We start from the raw sequence: 19192 nt of genomic DNA, 5'->3' as shown, positions 1-19192 counted from the left end.
AGTTGTCCGTTACCTATAATGTATCTAAAAACAACAACCAATTGGAAGGCAGATGAAACATCAGTAGTTTCATCTGCTATCACTGCTACAAAACTTGCATTTGAGATTTCCTTCTTTATTTGGTTCTGGCAAACAGTAAGCATACAGTCTAATAAATCGTTTTGAATTTCTTTTGACGTTCCTTTAAAAACAGTGGCACTAGCGAGATGTTCTTTTAGAGATGCATCAAGCTCTGCTGAGAAGTTTATAAGACCTCTGAAAATGCCTGGATTTAATGAATCATCGCGTTTGTCATGTCCTCGAAGTGCAAGCTCAAATGCGCCGCAAAATAAAATACAATTCATTATTTTGGAAAGAACATAGCGATTTTTCGTTACTTGCTCATTATGTTTTTTAATATTCAAACGATATGCACTGTCAAGTTGTTGCCGAATATCAACCCTTCCTAGCAAATTAAACTCTAATGTGGAGTTTAAATGTGATTGGGAGCAATTATGTTTATTGTTTTTTTTACTTAAATGTGATAAATCAGCGACACCATAAATCACCCAGCTTGAATCCCCACTTTGTTTTGCAAACAGGAGACAATAAAAACAAAAGAGCCTTTTAGATAATTCACAACCACAAATCCATGGATATTTATCATATACCTCGGGTTTGAATTCTCTTTTGTAATCTCTAGTTTTACATTTTGTCACCTGGGTAAGGTTAAGCATAGGTGTTGGCCTGAGCATTTTAATTTCCATTTTTCTTTCAATGGGCAACGTTGAAAAATGTAATTGCTTTAGCTCAGACACACTAATTTTACTAAGTGCCATCTTAACTGTTAGTTTACACACAAAGAACAGTCCTTTGCTCTTATCTAATATATAACTTGTAGGTAGGTAGCTCTGCAGCTGTTAGAAAATATACAAATTAATAGTTTAATAGTTTGGCGATTGTTATGTAATATATAACTTGTAGGTAGGTAGCTCTGCTGCTCTGCAGCTGTTAGAAAATATACAACTCAACTTGAAGTAATAGTTTAATAGTTTGGCGGTTGTTATGTAATATATAACTTGTAGGGTAATATATAACTTGTAGGTAGGTAGCTCTTCAGCTGTTAGAAAATATACAACTTAATAGTTTAATAGTTTGGCGGTTGTTATCTAATATATAACTTGTAGGTAGGTAGCTCTGCAGCTGTTAGAAAATATACAACGTAATAGTTTAATAGTTTGGCGGTTGTTATCTAATATATAACTTGTAGGTAGGTAGCTCTGCAGCTGTTAGAAAATATACAACGTAATAGTTTAATAGTTTGGCGGTTGTTATCTAATATATAACTTGTAGGTAGGTAGCTCTGCAGCTGTTAGAAAATATACAACTTAATAGTTTAATAGTTTGGCGGTTGTTATCTAATATATAACTTGTAGGTAGGTAGCTCTGCAGCTGTTAGAAAATATACAACTTAAAGGGCCACTGTAAGTAAATATTTTCTATGCCTGTTACTAACTAACTACCCCAAATACGCTTTTTATCAATAGCATTTCATTAACATATCTCTACCGTATATCAGAAATCTTGTCTGCAAATTTAATTGTTTTCCAAACCCACTCAGTGGGTATCCTTTGCTCTGAACCAATCCGTTTACAATACCTAGGTTTCAAAATGGCGCTTTAAACACAAAGTTGTTGGTTTAAGTATTTTGAACATGCAGTGCTGAAAATAGTGGGCAGGATAACGTGACATCATCGGCGAATAAAAGATATAACTTTTAGAACGTTATGAAACTTCGTTTTGGAGAAAATATAAGTCAGTAGGTTTTAATTAATGTTAATTAACTTTAATATGTTAGTTGTTTAGCTTAAAAATTATAACAGAAAGTAATCCTTTAATAGTTTAATAGTTTGGCGGTTGTTATGTAATATATAACTTGTAGGTAGGTAGCTCTGCTGCTCTGCAGCTGTTAGAAAATATACAACTCAACTTGAAGTAATAGTTTAATAGTTTGGCGGTTGTTATGTAATATATAACTTGTAGGTAGGTAGCTCTGCAGCTGTTAGAAAATATACAACTTAATAGTTTAATAGTTTGGCGTTTGTTATGTAATATATAACTTGTAGGTAGGTAGCTCTGCTGCTCTGCAGCTGTTAGAAAATATACAACTCAACTTGAAGTAATAGTTTAATAGTTTGGCGGTTGTTATGTAATATATAACTTGTAGGTAGGTAGCTCTGCAGCTGTTAGAAAATATACAACGTAATAGTTTGGCGGTTGTTATGTAATATATAACTTGTAGGTAGGTAGCTCTGCAGCTGTTAGACAATATACAACTTAATAGTTTAATAGTTTGGCGGTTGTTATCTAATATATAACTTGTAGGTAGGTAGCTCTGCAGCTGTTAAAAAATATACAACTTAATAGTTTGGCGGTTGTTATGTAATATATAACTTGTAGGTAGGTAGCTCTGCTGCTCTGCAGTAATAGTTTTGCGGTTCTTATATAATATATAACTTGTAGGTAAGTAAGCAACCGTGACAGCCGTCAACGGTCAACAACTAGTATCAGCAGGCAGCAGCACAGCAGTTAACTGTTTTTTTTTTTTAACAAAAATTTTTTACCTTTTTTTGCAAAACTTCTAATTGCAATCTGCTAATTAATTAATCTGCTAAAATACTTAAATGTATTAATGGTAAGCTACCGTGACAGCCGTCAACGGTCAACAACTAGTATCGGCAGCAGAAACACAGCAGTTAACTGTTTGGTTTTTTTAAACAAAAATTTTACCTTTTTTTGCAAAACTTCTAATTGCAATCTGCTATTTAATTAATCTGCTAAAATAGTTAAATTTATTAATGGTAAGCAACCGTGACAGCCGCCAACGATCAACAACTAGTATCAGCAAGCAGCAGCACAGCAGTTAACTGTTTTTTTTTTTGTTTTTGTTTTTAATTTCACCTTTTTTTGCAAAACTTCTAATTGCAATCTGCTAATTAATTAATCTGCTAAAATACTTAAATTTATTAATGGTAAGCAACCGTGACAGCCGTCAACGGTCAACAACTAGTATTAGCAGCAGAAACACAGCAGTTAACTGCTTTAAAAAAATTAAAAAAATTACCTTTTTTTGCAAAACTTCTAATTGCAATGAATCTGCATTAATTTATCTGCTAAAAAAATATGTTATTATTCCCAAATTACTCCACTAAAGAACTCCCTAAGTACTCCTAATCTGTCTGTCTGTATCTGTTTTTAGTAAATATAAAAATGAACTTTTTTTTCACTGACACTAGAATAGACACTGTCTAAGTAGTATACTCTCTCTTAAACTGTCTGACTGACTGACTCACTCACTCTCTCTCTTCAACTTCAAGAACCAACTGGTCTGGACTGTAGTGTATTAAGTTATTAACTAGTATTAGTAATACAATTATAAATAACTAATAAGCTGCAGGCCTGCAGCAAAAAAAATTAGGCTTTCTCCCTACCACCCTCCTGCCTAGTGCCTGACTGACTCTCTAGTCTATTCTATTCTCACAGCACTCAGGACAGCCAGCAGCAGTTAAGTAACACAAGTTTTAATCTGAGATAGAGATTGCTTGCAACTGCAAGTTGCAGCCAAGGCAGGTTAGCAAATAATATATAGCAATAGCACCAAGTTCAAATTCGTGCCAAGTTGCCAACAAGTTAAAGATGGGAACCAGGGAATGGATTTGCAAAGTCAAGTGTCAGCAAAGCAAGCAACACCAACACAAGACTCCTCTCTCTTCAACTGCTATCTCATCAATGCGACTTTCGCGCCGTTGAGGGGGAGGAGCCTTGTGGGTGCCGTCAAGTGGACGCAACAGCGTATCACAGTGGAGGCATAGGCAGAGCACAGGCTGACGTGCAAGACCGCACACTTCAGCCTGTGCGATTATGGGTCTATGGCAGTGACGGGCCTGGGAGGAGCTACGCCTGCATAGTGAAGCATAGATCACTGTGCAAGATAGGGTCTCCCTCTATTCGCACGTGCGACGAATAGTTTGTGTGCGCACACAGCAGCCTGGTCGGGTCGGGAGAGGAGGAGACAGAGTGAGAGTCTGGAAGCTAGTGACGTCAGCTGTTGTCAGGCAGAGCAGAGCCAAATACTGTCTGCTATGCTGTTGTATCGCCCGGTCCTAGCTCCCTCCCTATGTACAAAACAGTAGAACACATACTAGTAGACACAGACAGAGTAAATAAATACTAACTAGGCAGTACTGTTGCAACTTGCTGGGGACAATAATAAAATATTAATTTTTCAGATAGGATCATAGGAGACTATTTGAAAAATTATATTTTATTAAACAAATATTTATTTATTTTTTAGGTAAATGTGTTTTTTTTTGCTCTTTTTTTTTTTTTGCCCTCTTGCCCTGGCTGGGGGTTCACGTGCGAATGTGCACAAACGGAGGAGCCTCCACTGAAAACACCTACGATCTATGGTTTGTAAAACTGACAACATGAAGCCGATCCTTTAAATTATGACTAAAGTGTATCATTTAGGGATATTGTTTATGACATAATTTAAGTGTGCTATGTTGTATTGTCTGTGTTAGGCGACTGAGTAATAATTACTTTCAAACACCAATTAAGTAAGAATACATTATATCTGCAAGAATAATCATAATTGGAGTAAGCACACACTAAAGTGTAGATTGCTGTTTGGTTTGCTGCTAGACTTCATCATTCTTATATTTTTATTATGTGCTTTTAATCTTTAGCCGTTCATTTTCTTCACTTCAGTTTTTTTTTTTTTTTTTTAAATGCATATATGAAATATTAAGTTATTTTTTTTTTTATTTTGAAACACAATTTAAATAGAAGATTATAAGGAAATTTGTGTATGATGCTGAGACAAGCCTTAGAAAGAAAGACCAAAAATAACCACATCAATTTTTTAAAAGGGACAGTATACTGTAAAATAGTTTTCTTCCTAATGTGTTTCCAATTACTTTTTTTTTTTACCAACTGCAGAGTATAAACTGTATGAGAATTTGCTTTTTAATGTTTATTTGTGTATATGAAATAGCTGATTTTGTGTTTTGAATCCACAACCTAATAAAATGGGTTGAGTTTGTAGGTATAACCAGATCTAATTATTTTATCACATTGTGTACATATACATGCTTCTTTTATCTTATATCTGTCCATAAACCAAAGACCAATACTTGGAGAGAACAATGGAAAATTAACATTTTATTACCTTCTCTCTTCTATACCCCACTGGGAGTGTATTTTTTTTCTTCTTGCTGTGTTTACACAGCTTATAAATAGCTTGGACATAAGGCTTATTTCAAATGTCAATATAAGAGTAAAGGAAATACTTGTAAACAATTAATTCACTCCAGCAGGTAAAGTGGATCATTTGGAATACATTAAAGGGGAGAAACTTTTTGAGTAAACTGTCCCTTTAAGTTTAAAGGGATATAGTAGTCAAACAATTACATGCTCTAATTTTTTAGACCAAATCATTTTAATACTATTGACCCTAGACTACTGTGTGTTAAACCCCCACAAAGGGGTTAAACACAAAATAGAAGTGCTGCTCGCAACCCACGAATCACTGCTGGTCCCCAGCAGAACCTGCCACTCATCCAATCAGCAGCGCTAATCATACAACTCTGATGTACAACTAACTCTGCTGATTGGATTAGAGGTGGTTTCCCCTCAGTCTAGGGTTGATAGTTTTAAAATTACAGACATATGAACTAGAGCTTGTCATATTTTTACTATCATGGCCTTTTAACATTTAAAATACTTAAAAAATAATAAAAAAATTGAAGGCAGTAAAAAAATATATGTATGTGTGTATATATATATATATATATATATATATATATATATATAAAAATATGTGTGTGTTTGTTAAATAAAGAATTATCTTTCATATATCTTTGAATGTATTTGGGACTCTATTTTTTTTATATAAAAAAAAAGTGTCATTAATACATTTCCTTTTTTTCTTTTTTTTTTTAAAGAGGAGATTGAAGACTTGGCAACTAGTAATTCTGATATCATTCTGAGAAATATTGCAGATGACCTTCGAAGCTGTTTACCTATTGAAGCCATGGCCAGCTCTGAAAACAAAACAAAGCAAAGTGTGAGAATATTTACTTTAAATATATATTTGAAAACTGACTTGGGTGGTAAATGAAAAATACATTAGTAACATGGTGTAATTAAATTATGTTAAAAACAATCCAGCTAAATCAATAATCATGGAAATAAACTTGCAATATAGTTATTAAAATTATATTTGTTTTTGGGTACGTAAAAGTAATTGTTTTAAATATGCATAATATATATAAAAGTTTCAGATAGAGCATGCAATTTTAAGCAACTTTCTAATTTACTCCTATTATCAAATTTTCTTTATTTTCTTGGTATCTTTATTTGAAAAGCAAGAATGTAAGTTTAGATGCCGGCCCATTTTTTGTGAATAACCTGGGTTGTCCTTGCTGATTGGACAGAACCAATAAAAAAGTGCTGTCCATTGTTCTGAATCAAAAATTGGCTGGCTCCTTAGATTATTATTATTATTATTATTATTATTATTATTATTATTATTATTATTATTCTTTATTTATAAAGAATGCCTTCTTTTTTAAATAAAGATAACAAGAGAATAACAAAAATTGATAATAGAAGTAAATTAGAAAGTTGCTTGAAATTGCATGCTCTGTCTGAATCATGAAAGAAAAAAAAATTGTGTTTAGTGTCCCTTTAACCCCTTAGTGACCAGACCACTTTTCCATTTGTTGACCGTCTGGGACCAAGGCTATTTTTGCATTTCTGCGGTGTTTGTGTTTAGCTGTAATTTTCCTCTTACTCATTTACTGTACCCACACATATTATATACTGTTTTTCTCACCATTAAATGAACTTTCTAAAGATACCATTATTTTCATTATATCTTTATAATTTACTATAAAAATATATACAAAATATGATGAAAAAAATGGGGGGGGGGAACACTTTTTCTAACTTTGACCCTCAAAATCTGTTACATATCTACAACCACAAAAAACTCCTATGCTAAATAGTTTCTAAATTTTGTTCTGCGTTTAGAAATACTCAATATTTACACGTTCTTTGCTTTTTTTGTAAGTTCTAGAGCAATAAATACAAGTAGCACTTTGCTATTTCCAAACCATTTTTTTTTTTCAAAATTAGCAAGTTACATTGGAACACTGATATCTGTCAGGAATCCCTGAATATCCCTTGACTTGTATATATTATATTTTAGTAGACAACCCAAAGTATTGATCTAGGCCCATTTCGGTATATTTCATGCCATCATTTCACTGCCAAATGTGATCAAATAAAAAAATATGTTCACTTTTTCACAAACTTTAGGTTTCTCACTGAAATTATTTACAAACAGCTTGTGCAATTAAGGCACAAATGGTTGTAAATGCTTCTCTGGGATCCCCTTTGTTCAGAAATAGCAGGCATATATGGCTTTGGCATTGCTTTTTGGTAATTAGAAGGCCGCTAAATGCCGCTGCGCACAACACTTGTATTATGCTCAGCAGTGACGGGGTTAATTAGGTAGCTTGAAGGGTTAATTTTAGCTTTAGTGTAGAGATGAGCATCCCACCTGACACATCCCACCCCTTGATCCCTCCCAAACAGCTCTCATCCCTCCCCCACCCCACAATTATCCCCGCCATCTTAAGTACTGGCAGAAAGTCTGCCAGTACTAAAATAAAAGGCTTTTTTTTTTTTAATAAAATATATATTCTGCTGTGTAGGATCCCCCCCTTAGCCCCCAACCTCATTGATTCCCCCCCCCCCACTAACTATTTTCCACCATTTTGGGTACTGGCAGCTGTCTGCCAGTACCCACTTTGCATTCAAATGTGGTTTTTCTAAGATAAACCACTATTTTTCTGTAGTGTAGCTGTCCCCCTTCAAACTTAAGGGGTGTGCACGCACGTACACGCCCCCCACGCGCGCTCCTGCGTGCATCCGACAATCATTTCCAACTGCTGGCAGGAAGATTGCCAGCGATGGGCATCACTGCAATACCTTAAAAGCTGCTGGAAGCGATCAGGATCGCTTCCAGAGCTTCAAACCCCAGAGGACGTGCCAGACACGTCCTTGGTCGTTAAGTGACCTCCTATGGAGAACGTCCCTGGCACGTCCTTGGTTGTTAAGGGGTTAGATAAGATTTGTTAGATTTTTTGTTAGTTGATGCTTATTTTTACCTAATGAGGACGATCCATGATATTTTCTTATACTGAAACAAATGTTTTTTTGTTTTCAACTAAATAGGGTTTTAAAAATCTAGCATTTATAGTTTTTTTTTTTTTTTAAATGTTCCTGTACAAGGGGCTTGCCACGGCCCCCCTTCACCAATAGAGCTGTGGGAATTGCCCTTATCAGCCCATTAAGTAGTCTCTTTATTTTTTTATTGATATATGCAAGCATGCTTTTCCTTTAACATAGTATTTTTTTTTTAAATGAAGAAAATGCCGCTCTATTAAATGCGTTCTAGATTTTTTAATGTCTTTAAAGTGACAGTGTACTGTGGTAGTTGACCCTATTAGCCATTGAGCAATTGATACTTAGATATCCTTTTTACTGTAACCTGCACTTTCTTTTTAATGCAAAACTATTTGTAACATATTTAACTGTTGTTCTTTCATTGACGCTAGGGATGGTCAACTGGTGGCCCGAGGGCTACATGCGGCCCGTGATATATATATATATTTTTTTTATTTTTAATTTGTTCTTTTTTTAATTTTCAAAAAAGAGAAACATTATACATTTCACATAGTACAATTCAGACTTACTTCAGAAACCAAATTTGCTAATAATTATGCATCCAAGCAATAGCCTGCAGAATAACAGTAGTTGAACACTTGTATAACTGATAATTAAGAAAAGAGGAAACTAATAAATAAACAATAAGGTAAAGATAGACAAAAGAAATACAGAGATGAGAAGGGGGGTAAGAGGGGGGGGAAGGGGAATGAAGTCCCTGCGTAAGTATCAAATAGGTGATAAAAAAGATATAGGCTATGTATGTTGTAGCCATTGTGCCTTACTAGTTGGGAAATAACTAATATGCAACAGATAAATGCCCAAACTTGGAAGTATCTGTGTTGATGTGAGCACATTTATATTTTAAGCAAAAAAGAAATAAAGTTAACATTTTAACATATTATCTTATTACCTGAACAGTAGAATAAACATCTTGTGTAACTAATAAGGGGGATCTAGGGATCTCCTTAAAACCATATAATTGTTCCTGCAAACTATATTTTGAAAAAGGAAGTACAAATATAAATAAGTACATAGACACTCTTCTAGGCTCAGAACATAAGTATCTCTGTTATATTATGAGAGAGCAATTGAGTGAACCACATAAGACACAGAGTCACGAGGCCTACCCAACCGGATCAAGGAAATTGATCCTTGGTGCGTTTCTGTATAATCCTGCAAGCTCGGACCAGAGCTGAGCTTTAATTAGTCTTCCCACAGTTATCCGAAGAACCTTGAGTGTGCTAGGTATAGATCGACCTGGAGGACAAAAGCAGAGAAGGGGAAAAAAAAGGAACAGAACAATTGCACAAAACATTCAGACTTAGAAATGTTCAAGTAGGCGGCTTCATGGAAGATGTTTGTCTTGAGGGATCCGTGGAGTTCCTTGTTCTTTTCCTGTTGACTCTGGTTCCTTCTGATCTTTGGGGTTTTGGAGCAGGTCCTTGCTGGTTATTCTGTTCTTGACCAGAATCATTTAATTTGGGAAGGGTTGGAAGAGAGATAATCGGCTGCTTGCAAAAAGATTCAAGATCTTCCAATGACCTGTATGTAGATGTCTGAGATCCCCTGATCACTCTTAGACAGAAAGGAAAGCCCCATCTATAAGGTATTTTCAGTGCTTGTAAATGCTGAGTGAGAAACCTGGTATCTCGCCTCTTCGCTAACATAAGAGGGCTGATATCTGCATAGATATGTAGCTGGACATCTTCAAATACAATATTTTGCTCTCTCCTTGCTGCATTGAAGACCAGGTCTTTGTCTTTATATAGCTGAAATTTCAGAATCACATCCCTTGGAGGATCAGAGTTCTTTGGTAGAGGTCGAAGTGCCATATGTGCACGGTCTAAGGGTATGAGAGTACCTTCCGCTATATCTGTGAGAGACCGAAACAGCTTTTTGAGATAGGCACCTAGTTACTGAGATTGAATTGACTCGGGTATGCCCCTGATTTTGAGATTATGTCGTCTTCCTCTATTGTCGAGGTCTTCAACGTGGTCTTGCAGATTCTCAATAGTGACATGTTGTTGATATGCCTGTCTAGATACCAGTTCAAGTTCAGAGATTACATGATCTGAGCCTTCATCCAGGTATTCTATCCAGTGTCCCCTAAGTCGTTAATGTCCTTTCTGAACTCCTTACGGCCATCTTTTATTAACTGGCTGACTTGCGTCAGCAGATTAGTGAAGTCATCCTTAGTGGGAAGGAAATTTAAATCTGCCCTTGTAAGAGGTCTGGAATTTTCTGTCGATATAGAGGAGTGTATTGACTCTTCAGAGTCACTGGCATTATCCTGGGTATCTGTTGCCAGGGAGGGTGTAGTAGATATAGGTTTGAAGAAAATTTTCATCATGTTGGAGTTCCATGAACTCTTATAACTTTTTAGTCCCTTTAACATTTTCCCTGATTTCCTTGCAGACATAATAGTAAGTCCAAATAGATAAGTGAATATCTGTGTATATCTTAGATGTCTCTTGGCAAAGTATGACTACAGGTGCCACTGTAGATTATGTATAGTTATTAGGCCACGTGCATAGATCATTAAAGTGTTCCTTAGAATGTACTAAGCGGAACTAGGATAAAGGCAATGTAGCAGGCAGGAAAACAACTGTTCAGGCAAGCTTTGCTGTAGGTAGGTATGTCTGATAATAAATGCAGGACACAGGGTACCTTTCATGTAGCTAAAGGGGTTAACTTGTATTCTATCATTTGTAAAGTCATTACAGAATTGTGGGATTACCTCCAATGTCAGACGTCTCTATTTTCGGGGTGTAATGAAGATAGTAGTGGCACACATTAGAATGTCAGAAGCCATACATTTGTGACATTAACTTGCTTATGCTGGTTTTAGGCAATAGTACCCCTGCAGACCATGCGTTTAAATATAGTGAGATAATTCTTTTTCATCTGGGTGTTATGTTAATTTGCAGAACGGCTCCCCATGTGACCTCCTCACCATGCGGGCAAACCAGAAACTAGGCCTTAGTGGCATATTTAGGTGTAACACACTTAACAGTGTAGGATCGTCATACCTGCGATGCACATTTGATGGGCAAAAAAACGCTGTCCCACAGATCGTGCGTATGTGCAAAGTGTGAATGTATTTTCACATCTGAGGTCCGGTCTGTTCCATTATATGCCTTGATGACATGATATTTTTTTTTCCCTTTTTATAAACATAGTATTGAGGTTATTTCCTGCCTCCCTTTAGTCGTGGGTACTGCCATGTTTAAATCTAACTTTCACTACATTCCAATGCTGTCCTGTCTGCACATGTGCAGCAACTCTCCTACAGATACCTGCAGTGTAACCTATGTTCTATAATGACAGCACCCATGATTAGAGGAAGATACATGAAATGTATGTAGTGTCATTTTAAACTAATTTTCATTTTGGTCACCAGAGGGCAGTGTAGGGCAAACTACCAATTTTACTGCTCATTCTAGAGTAATATCAACAAATCTGGAACTTTTTTTTACCCTAATGACTGTTTGCCTCTTACATAGAGAGACTGACCACTTACATTTATCCTGCCATTTCCCCTCAAGTTTAAAGGGACAGTCTAGTCCAAAATAAACTTTCATGATTCATATAGGGACATGAAAGCTAAGATTAAACTTTCAATTTTAATCTCAATAAAAATGGCATGCAGTTTTAAGAGCGTTTTCCGTTTACTTCTGTTATCGAATAGTTTTTTTGGCATCCTTTGTTGAAAATCATACCTAGGTAGGCTCAGAAGCAGTAGGCAGTTATTAATTGGTAGCTACACACTTATGCTTCTTGTGATTGGCTCATCAGATGTGTTTAGCTACGCCCCATAGTGCATTGCTGCTCTGGATTTGACTTTAGCTATTTGTTTAACCCATTTGTGATACTGGGCTACACCAGATGAGTATAGAGCAAATCACAAGCAAGCATACATGCATATCTTCCCATCACTAACCATATCCTGCTTGAGGTGTTCAACTTTCTCTACGTTTTTTTAACCCATTTCAAGAGTTAGACACCGTAAAAGAAGGGCCTTTGTTTAAAATGAAATTTCTCTAATAGGATTGAATTGCTGCTAAATGCTTTCATGTGAATGTTCTCCCCAATATATTTTTTTATTTTAGATACAGGAACTCCAGCAGCCCACCCTGCACGTGGATGCATTTCTCTATGATGAAGAGACTATTGACTCATTGTGTGATGAGGGAAAGATGAGTCGTAATTATTGTTTGTCCTGTGGTTCCAGAAAAACAGCGCCATTAGGTGGGTAGACCAATTCCATGTAAAATTGTAACCTGTAAAAGAGGGAACTACATAGCCTTAATTGTCCTGTCAAGTCAGTTCCTAGATAACAGCAATTTTACAGTCTGTTTCATCACTCAAAAGTGTATTCTGCTTACTTGTTCACAAAAGGGGTTCTGTCTAAATTCTATAGATACCTCTTTGATACCCTATACAGAGATGAACCATCATATATATACAGTCAGCAGAAACCAATAATGAAATGCTCACCTGCTGATACCTCAGTAGTATAATTGTCATGTCTGCCCTACGTTATAAACCTTTCCTTTGGTCAGTACTTATACAACCTCTTTACTTAATTACTCTTTTGTGTCCCTGGAATTTTTTTTCTTATGTTAGCAACTATGGACTTGCCGAGTATCCTACACACTCTTTTTAGGGAGATTATATTACTGCATTCTAAGTGAAAGGGACAGTCTAGTATAAATTAAACTTTCATTATTCAGATAGGACTTTTAATTTTAATCAACTTTCCAATTTACTTTTATCATCAAGTTTGCTTTTTTCTCTTGGTATTCTTAGTTTAAACTAAACCTAGGTAGGCTCATATGCTAATTTCTAAGCCTTTGAGGGCTGCCTCTTATCACATGCTTTTTAAATCTCTTTTCTACACAAAGAGACAGAAAGTACACGTGGGCCATATAGATAACACTGTGTTCAGGCACAGGGGGTTATTTAAGATCTAGCACAAAACAATGCTAAATTTAAGACAATAGATAATAAACAGTCACAGTCATGTGATCAGGGGGCTGGAAGAAGGTTCCTAGATACAAGGTAATCACAGAGGTAAAAAGTACATTAATATAACTGTGTTGGTTATGCAAAACTGGGGAATGAGTAATAAAGGGATTATCTATCTTTTAAAACAATAACAATTCTATGGTTGACTGTCCCTTAAAAACACATTTTCAAGCAGCATTGTTGGTCACCTACAACATTGTTTCCCAACAGCGGTCCTCAAGTAACCCCAACAGGGCAGGTTTTCATTATAGCTGAACTAGTGCACCGGTGACATAATCAGCTGATTGGTGAGCGCAGGTTAGTAATGATGTGCATTTAGACCTATTTTTTATCATTCACATCAATCGGCTTTGTGCTCTGTTGTAGGTCTGTACTTGTTTTCAATACACTTGAGATCTGAGGCATTGTTATTCTGAGATTCCCTTAGGCGGATTCTTTGGTTTTAATTGCATTTGTAACTTATACCTTATGCTTCTAAGCATTGTATTTTGTCAATTGCTCTTTGATGTTGTGAGTCTCAGTTTAGTACTATAGAGACCAGAATTACACCTGGATTCTTTTCCAATCTCACGTTAGTCTGTTGTGCACAATATTATTTATGCCGTAATATGTTGTGAATTGTGTGCTATAGCTCCTGTTACAATTTTCACATCGGTGCATGTAGGTATGCTATGCTAATTAGCTTGTGCACTTGCTCTGGTGTGTTTGTTTTAGAAGCTACTGCAATAGAGCGATAATATAATGTTGAACAGCGGAGATATGGAAAATTAAAATATAACTTTTAATAAAGTATTTAAAATATATGTTCAACTCACACACATATAAGTTAAAAACACTGAGGAGTGTGTCAGGCTATGTAATTTAAAGGACCAGTAAACACAGCAGATTTGCATAACCAACAAATGCATGATAACAAGACAATACAAAAGCACTTACTCTGGACTCTAAATGAGTAGCAGAATTTTTTCTAACAAATTTCGAAGTTATGTATATTTCCACTCCCCCTGTACCATGTGACAGCCATGAGCCAATCACAAATGCATATACGTATATTCTGTGAATTCTTGCACATGCTCAGTAGGAGCTGGTGACTCAAAGTGTAAATATAAAACGACTGTGCACAATTTTTTAATGGAAGTAAATTTGAATGTTGTTTAAAAAATCATCAAAGTTTAATTTGACCAGAGTGTCCCTTTAAGATGCTACTGATGAGGTGGAGGCACGGTTATAAATTCTATATCCTTCCCAACCTAGGATGTAGGTGTTAATCCATAGTTGGATTATCTATGTGATATATAATCATGCTAGACTGGAGTTCATTGGCTTTTAGTGGCAGCAATAGTAATCTATTAGTATAGATTAATAGTGACGCTCATATAATGAGAGTTTGTACAATTTAACATAATCAAAAGGATGCAATTCTCTTTAAGTCTACTGGTTGGATCAACCTACTCTGGGTTATACGATACATTCATACATATTAGAGTAATCTTTATGCTATTTGATAAGTCATAGCTTGCTATTATGTAAGCCCTTAAATATCCTTAATCATTTCTATTAGCACAGATCTAAAATGTATCTTTATTCAGCAATAACTTGCCATATACTGTTGTATTTCTGGTTATGATTAATGTACTAGTGGATTACTTCTCTCTGCTTATCTTCCTTGATCTGTCTGCAGCCTTTGATACTCTAAATAAAATGGAATGGGAGTATCATTTAAAAATGTAATGGTATAAAACAAATCAATAATAACATAAAATAAGTATGTATAAGTAAATCTAAAAGAAGATGCCGGCATAAAAAATTTATAATTATTGCTAGAATAATATTAGCAGTAATGAAATTATAATAAAAAGATATACTAAAAATAGTATAAGGTGCTAGAAACCTATAATCAATACATATTAGCAACCGCTCTTTAGTGATAGGTGAAAAAACTCCAGAGGCAAAAAGATGACCAACACTGGTTACTAGCGATTAGTCTCGTGTGTGAGCCTTATGTTTTATATGAGCCTTGTTTGCTTAATAAAGTTCCAAGCGTCAGAGTTCAGTTACTGATACAGGTACCTGATATTTTTCAAACCGCTCTGGGAGATATCCTTAATTGTTGCGCTTTGATCAGTTCAGCGTTGTAGGTCCTTGATGTGTGTAGCAAACAATTGGAACAATGTATCTTCGTCGTTTTGATATTGGTTCCGGTTGAAAGTTCATAGTGGTTCCGTCAGTGTGTCCTGTCGGTTGCGGTCCTACGGACAATATTACCAACAGTAGTAATATATGAATCAATGGGGGTGTGTTAAATGTATTAGTAGGTCCTGGGACAGGGATTATACATATAAAGACTGCTCAAATTTGCAGAGTGTCTCGATGTACCTGTCCTATCTACTCACACTTAAACCAAGGTCCCAAGTAATATTTGTATCCAAAGTGAACAGGGTAGACAAATCTACGCGTTTCAGCCACCAGGGGCCTTTATCAAGATGTGTACCTGTTGATAGGACCGGTACACACATCGAGGACCTACAACACTGAACTGATCAAAGCGCAACAATTAAGGATATCTCCCAGAGCGGTTTGAAAAATATCAGGTACCTGTATCAGTGACTAAACTCTGACGCTTGGAACTTTATTAAAGGGATAGTATACACCAATTTGTAGATAATTGCATGTAATAGACACTACTATAAAGAATAAGATGCACAGATACTGATATAAAAATACAGTATAAAACTGTTTAAAACTTACTTAGATGCACTTAGTTTAGCTCTGTTGAAAAGGTAGCTGGAAAGCCCACTGCAAGTGGGAAATAAGACACTCCCCCCTCCCCCATCTTTTGCATATGAAAAGACCTTTACACAAACAGGAGCAAGCTGGAGTAGGTAGCTGACAGTATTCAAATAAAACTTTGGGGCTCGGTTAGGAGTCTGAAAATAGGAGCAATGTTATTTAAAAATAAGCAAAACTATACATTTAAAAAAAACTTTATCGGTTATATAAATAGATCACCTACAAAACATTTATGCAAAGAAAAAATGAGTGTATAATGTCCCTTTAAGCAAACAAGGCTCATATAAAACATAAGGCTCACACATGAGACTAATCGCTAGTAACCAGTGTTGGTCATCTTTTTGCCTCTGGAGTTTTTTCACCTATCACTAAAGAGCGGTTGCTAATATGTATTGATGGTAGGTTTCTAGCACCTTTATACTATTTTTAGTATATCTTTTTATTATAATTTCATTACTGCTAATATTATTCTAGCAATAATTATACATTTTTGATGCCGGCATCTTCTTTTAGATTTACTTATACATACTTATTTTATGTTATTATTGATTTGTTTTATACCATTACATTTTTACATGATACTCCCACTCGATTTTATTTAGAGTTAGAGTGGATCCTAGTTCTAACTTTAATACGACATCTAAATTGTTTTGAGCAAATCATCCTATCTATAAAATTATCCTATCTATAAGGCTATCGTTATAAGTTTACATTAATCAGAATAATTCCAATAGAGGGTATTCTTAACTTCTAAACAAGTCATATTTATTTTGGACCCCTTTTATATTTCATTTTTTTTTTTGTCATTTAGGAATATTCTTTTTTTCATCACTTTAGTTAATAATATAAATATATTTCACATATTTTTTACTCTCAGCTGTTGTAGCGCTATCCCATACCCCCTATTATACTGTTCTGTTTACGGTGTATCTTTTGAGGTTAGGTCACCTTTTTTGGGATTAGCTGATGAGAGTCTGAGTGTTAGTATCTGTTTAATCACATCCATTAGTTGCAGCCTTTGATACTGTTGAACACTCTCTTTTGCTCCAAACCCTCCAATCCTTCGGCATCTGTGACACAGCCCTCTCATTGTTCTCTTCCTACCTGTCAAACCGTATCTTTAGTGTAGCCTTCTCTGGGGCCTCCTCTGCCCCGTCACCACTTTCTGTCGGGGTACCACAAGGTTCTGTCCTCGGTCCCCTACTCTTCTCAATCTACACGTCATCATTAGGTTCCCTAATAAAGTCCCACGGTTTCCAATATCATTTGTATGCCGACGACACCCAAATCTACTTCTCTGCACCAGACCTATCTCCTTTCTTGCTAACCCGTGTCACTAACTGTCTAGCCCACATCTCTTCCTGGATGTCCTCTCACTACCTCAAGCTAAATCTCTCCAAAACTGAGCTCCTTATTTTCCCCCCTTCTTCCAAAATCTCCACCCCAAATCTCTCTATAATGGTCGACAACTCCATCATTACCCCTACCCCACATGCCCGATGTCTCGGGGTCACATTTGACTCAGATCTTTCTTTCACTCCTCACATTCAGTCCTTGGCTAAAGCCTGCCGCTTCCACCTTAAAACCATCTCTAAAATTAGACATTTCCTTACTCAAGACATAACAAAGATTTTAATCCACTCTCTCATCCTTTTCCCGCCTTGATTACTGCAACTCTGTCCTCTCTGGTCTCCCCAGCTGACGCCTAGCTCCTTTACAATCCATAATGAATGCCTCTGCCACACTTTCTGTGGACCAGTTTCTGTTTTAGGTTTCTGTGGACCAGTTTCTGTTTTAGGTTCTTCCTTACACATCGCTCTTCATCTGCTGCACCTCTCTGCCAATCCCTTCACTAGCTTCCTCTTGCCTCTGGGATTAAACACAAAATTCTCACTCTGACATACAAAGCCCTCAACTGCACTTCTCCCCCCTATATCTCAGACCTTGTCTCCAGATACTCTCCCTCCCGTCCCCTTCGCTCTGCTCATGACCTCCTCCTCCTCTCTTGTTACCTCATCACACTCTTGTTTACAAGACTTCTCCAGACTGGCTCCCATGTTATGGAACTCTGCCTCGCTCCACAAGACTCTCCCCAAGTTTTAAAACCTTCAAGTGCTCCCTGAAGACTCTACTAGTCAGGGACGCATACAACCTACGCTAACCTTTCCATCTCCACTGCTATCCTCTTAGATATCAAAATAACAAGAGTATTGCATTGAGCAATGTTACTTTTTTATTGGACTAACTATACATTTATAAGATGACAAGTTTTCGGAAAAATGTCTTCCTTTTTCAAGTCTGAAGCAATACTGACCAATTTGATGGAATTTACAGATTATATATTAAAACACAGGCTAAAAAGACAGAAAGTGTTACAGAGGTCTGAATGCAGGGGGAGGAGGGGGTGTCGTAAAATCATAAGGGGGGTTTAGGAGACAGAGGCAGGTAGTGTCCAGTGAAGGATAACAGACTGGGGAAATATATGGTTATACACAAAGCATATACTGACATAAAGCTATATTTCAACATGGAATCAATATGTATAAAGATGTGAAATAAGGTATACAGGGGAATATAAGATAGTCAAAAAAGGAGAAAGGGAAAAAAAAGGGGGAATAATAATGACAAAAGTGTGGACATAGGCTTACCTACGTACCTATGCATAGAGAGTGTGAAATATACAATGTAATTGACTACAGACTATGAAAGAACATTACAAAATTTTTTGATAATGGGTTAAGAAACCAGAGTCCACATTTAATCCAGAATTTAGCAAGTTGAAGTGCATTATCATTTTCATTTCAAATGTTTTTCTTTCCATGGTGTTTTTGAAGTTGCCTCTGAGAATCTTGATTTTGAGGTTTTGGATGGAGTGGCCAGGTTGGGTGAAATGGTGACCAATAGGGATACAGTATTTAGTTTCACAGTGGTTTTTGATTGAGTGTCTGTGTAAGTTCATCCGAAGGTGCAGTTTTTGGCTTGTTTCTCCAATACAACAGCCCACTTCATATGCAGTGCAATGTATCATGTATACCACATTTGCACATATACATGGGTATGCCCCTTTTAATGTTATAGCATTTACTCTTGTGTTTAG

At 36.1% G+C, this 19192-nt stretch overlaps 1 protein-coding gene across 1 annotated transcript in view; it reads left to right on the top strand.

Moving 5' to 3' along the window:
- The window catches only part of LOC128645031 (uncharacterized), an 87612-nt gene that overhangs the window by 5747 nt on the left and 62673 nt on the right, over positions 1–19192 (top strand). Inside the window, exons 2-3 of the mRNA XM_053697763.1 lie at positions 5985–6106; positions 12387–12525. Coding sequence (XP_053553738.1) covers positions 5985–6106; positions 12387–12525 — 261 coding nt within the window. The remainder of the gene's footprint in view (positions 1–5984; positions 6107–12386; positions 12526–19192) is intronic.

Source organism: Bombina bombina, chromosome 1, assembly GCF_027579735.1.
Source record: "Bombina bombina isolate aBomBom1 chromosome 1, aBomBom1.pri, whole genome shotgun sequence".
In the NCBI taxonomy this organism is placed as follows: domain Eukaryota; kingdom Metazoa; phylum Chordata; class Amphibia; order Anura; family Bombinatoridae; genus Bombina; species Bombina bombina.
Note: the sequence above shows the minus strand (reverse complement) of the source record. Positions and strands in the feature narration are given on the sequence as shown.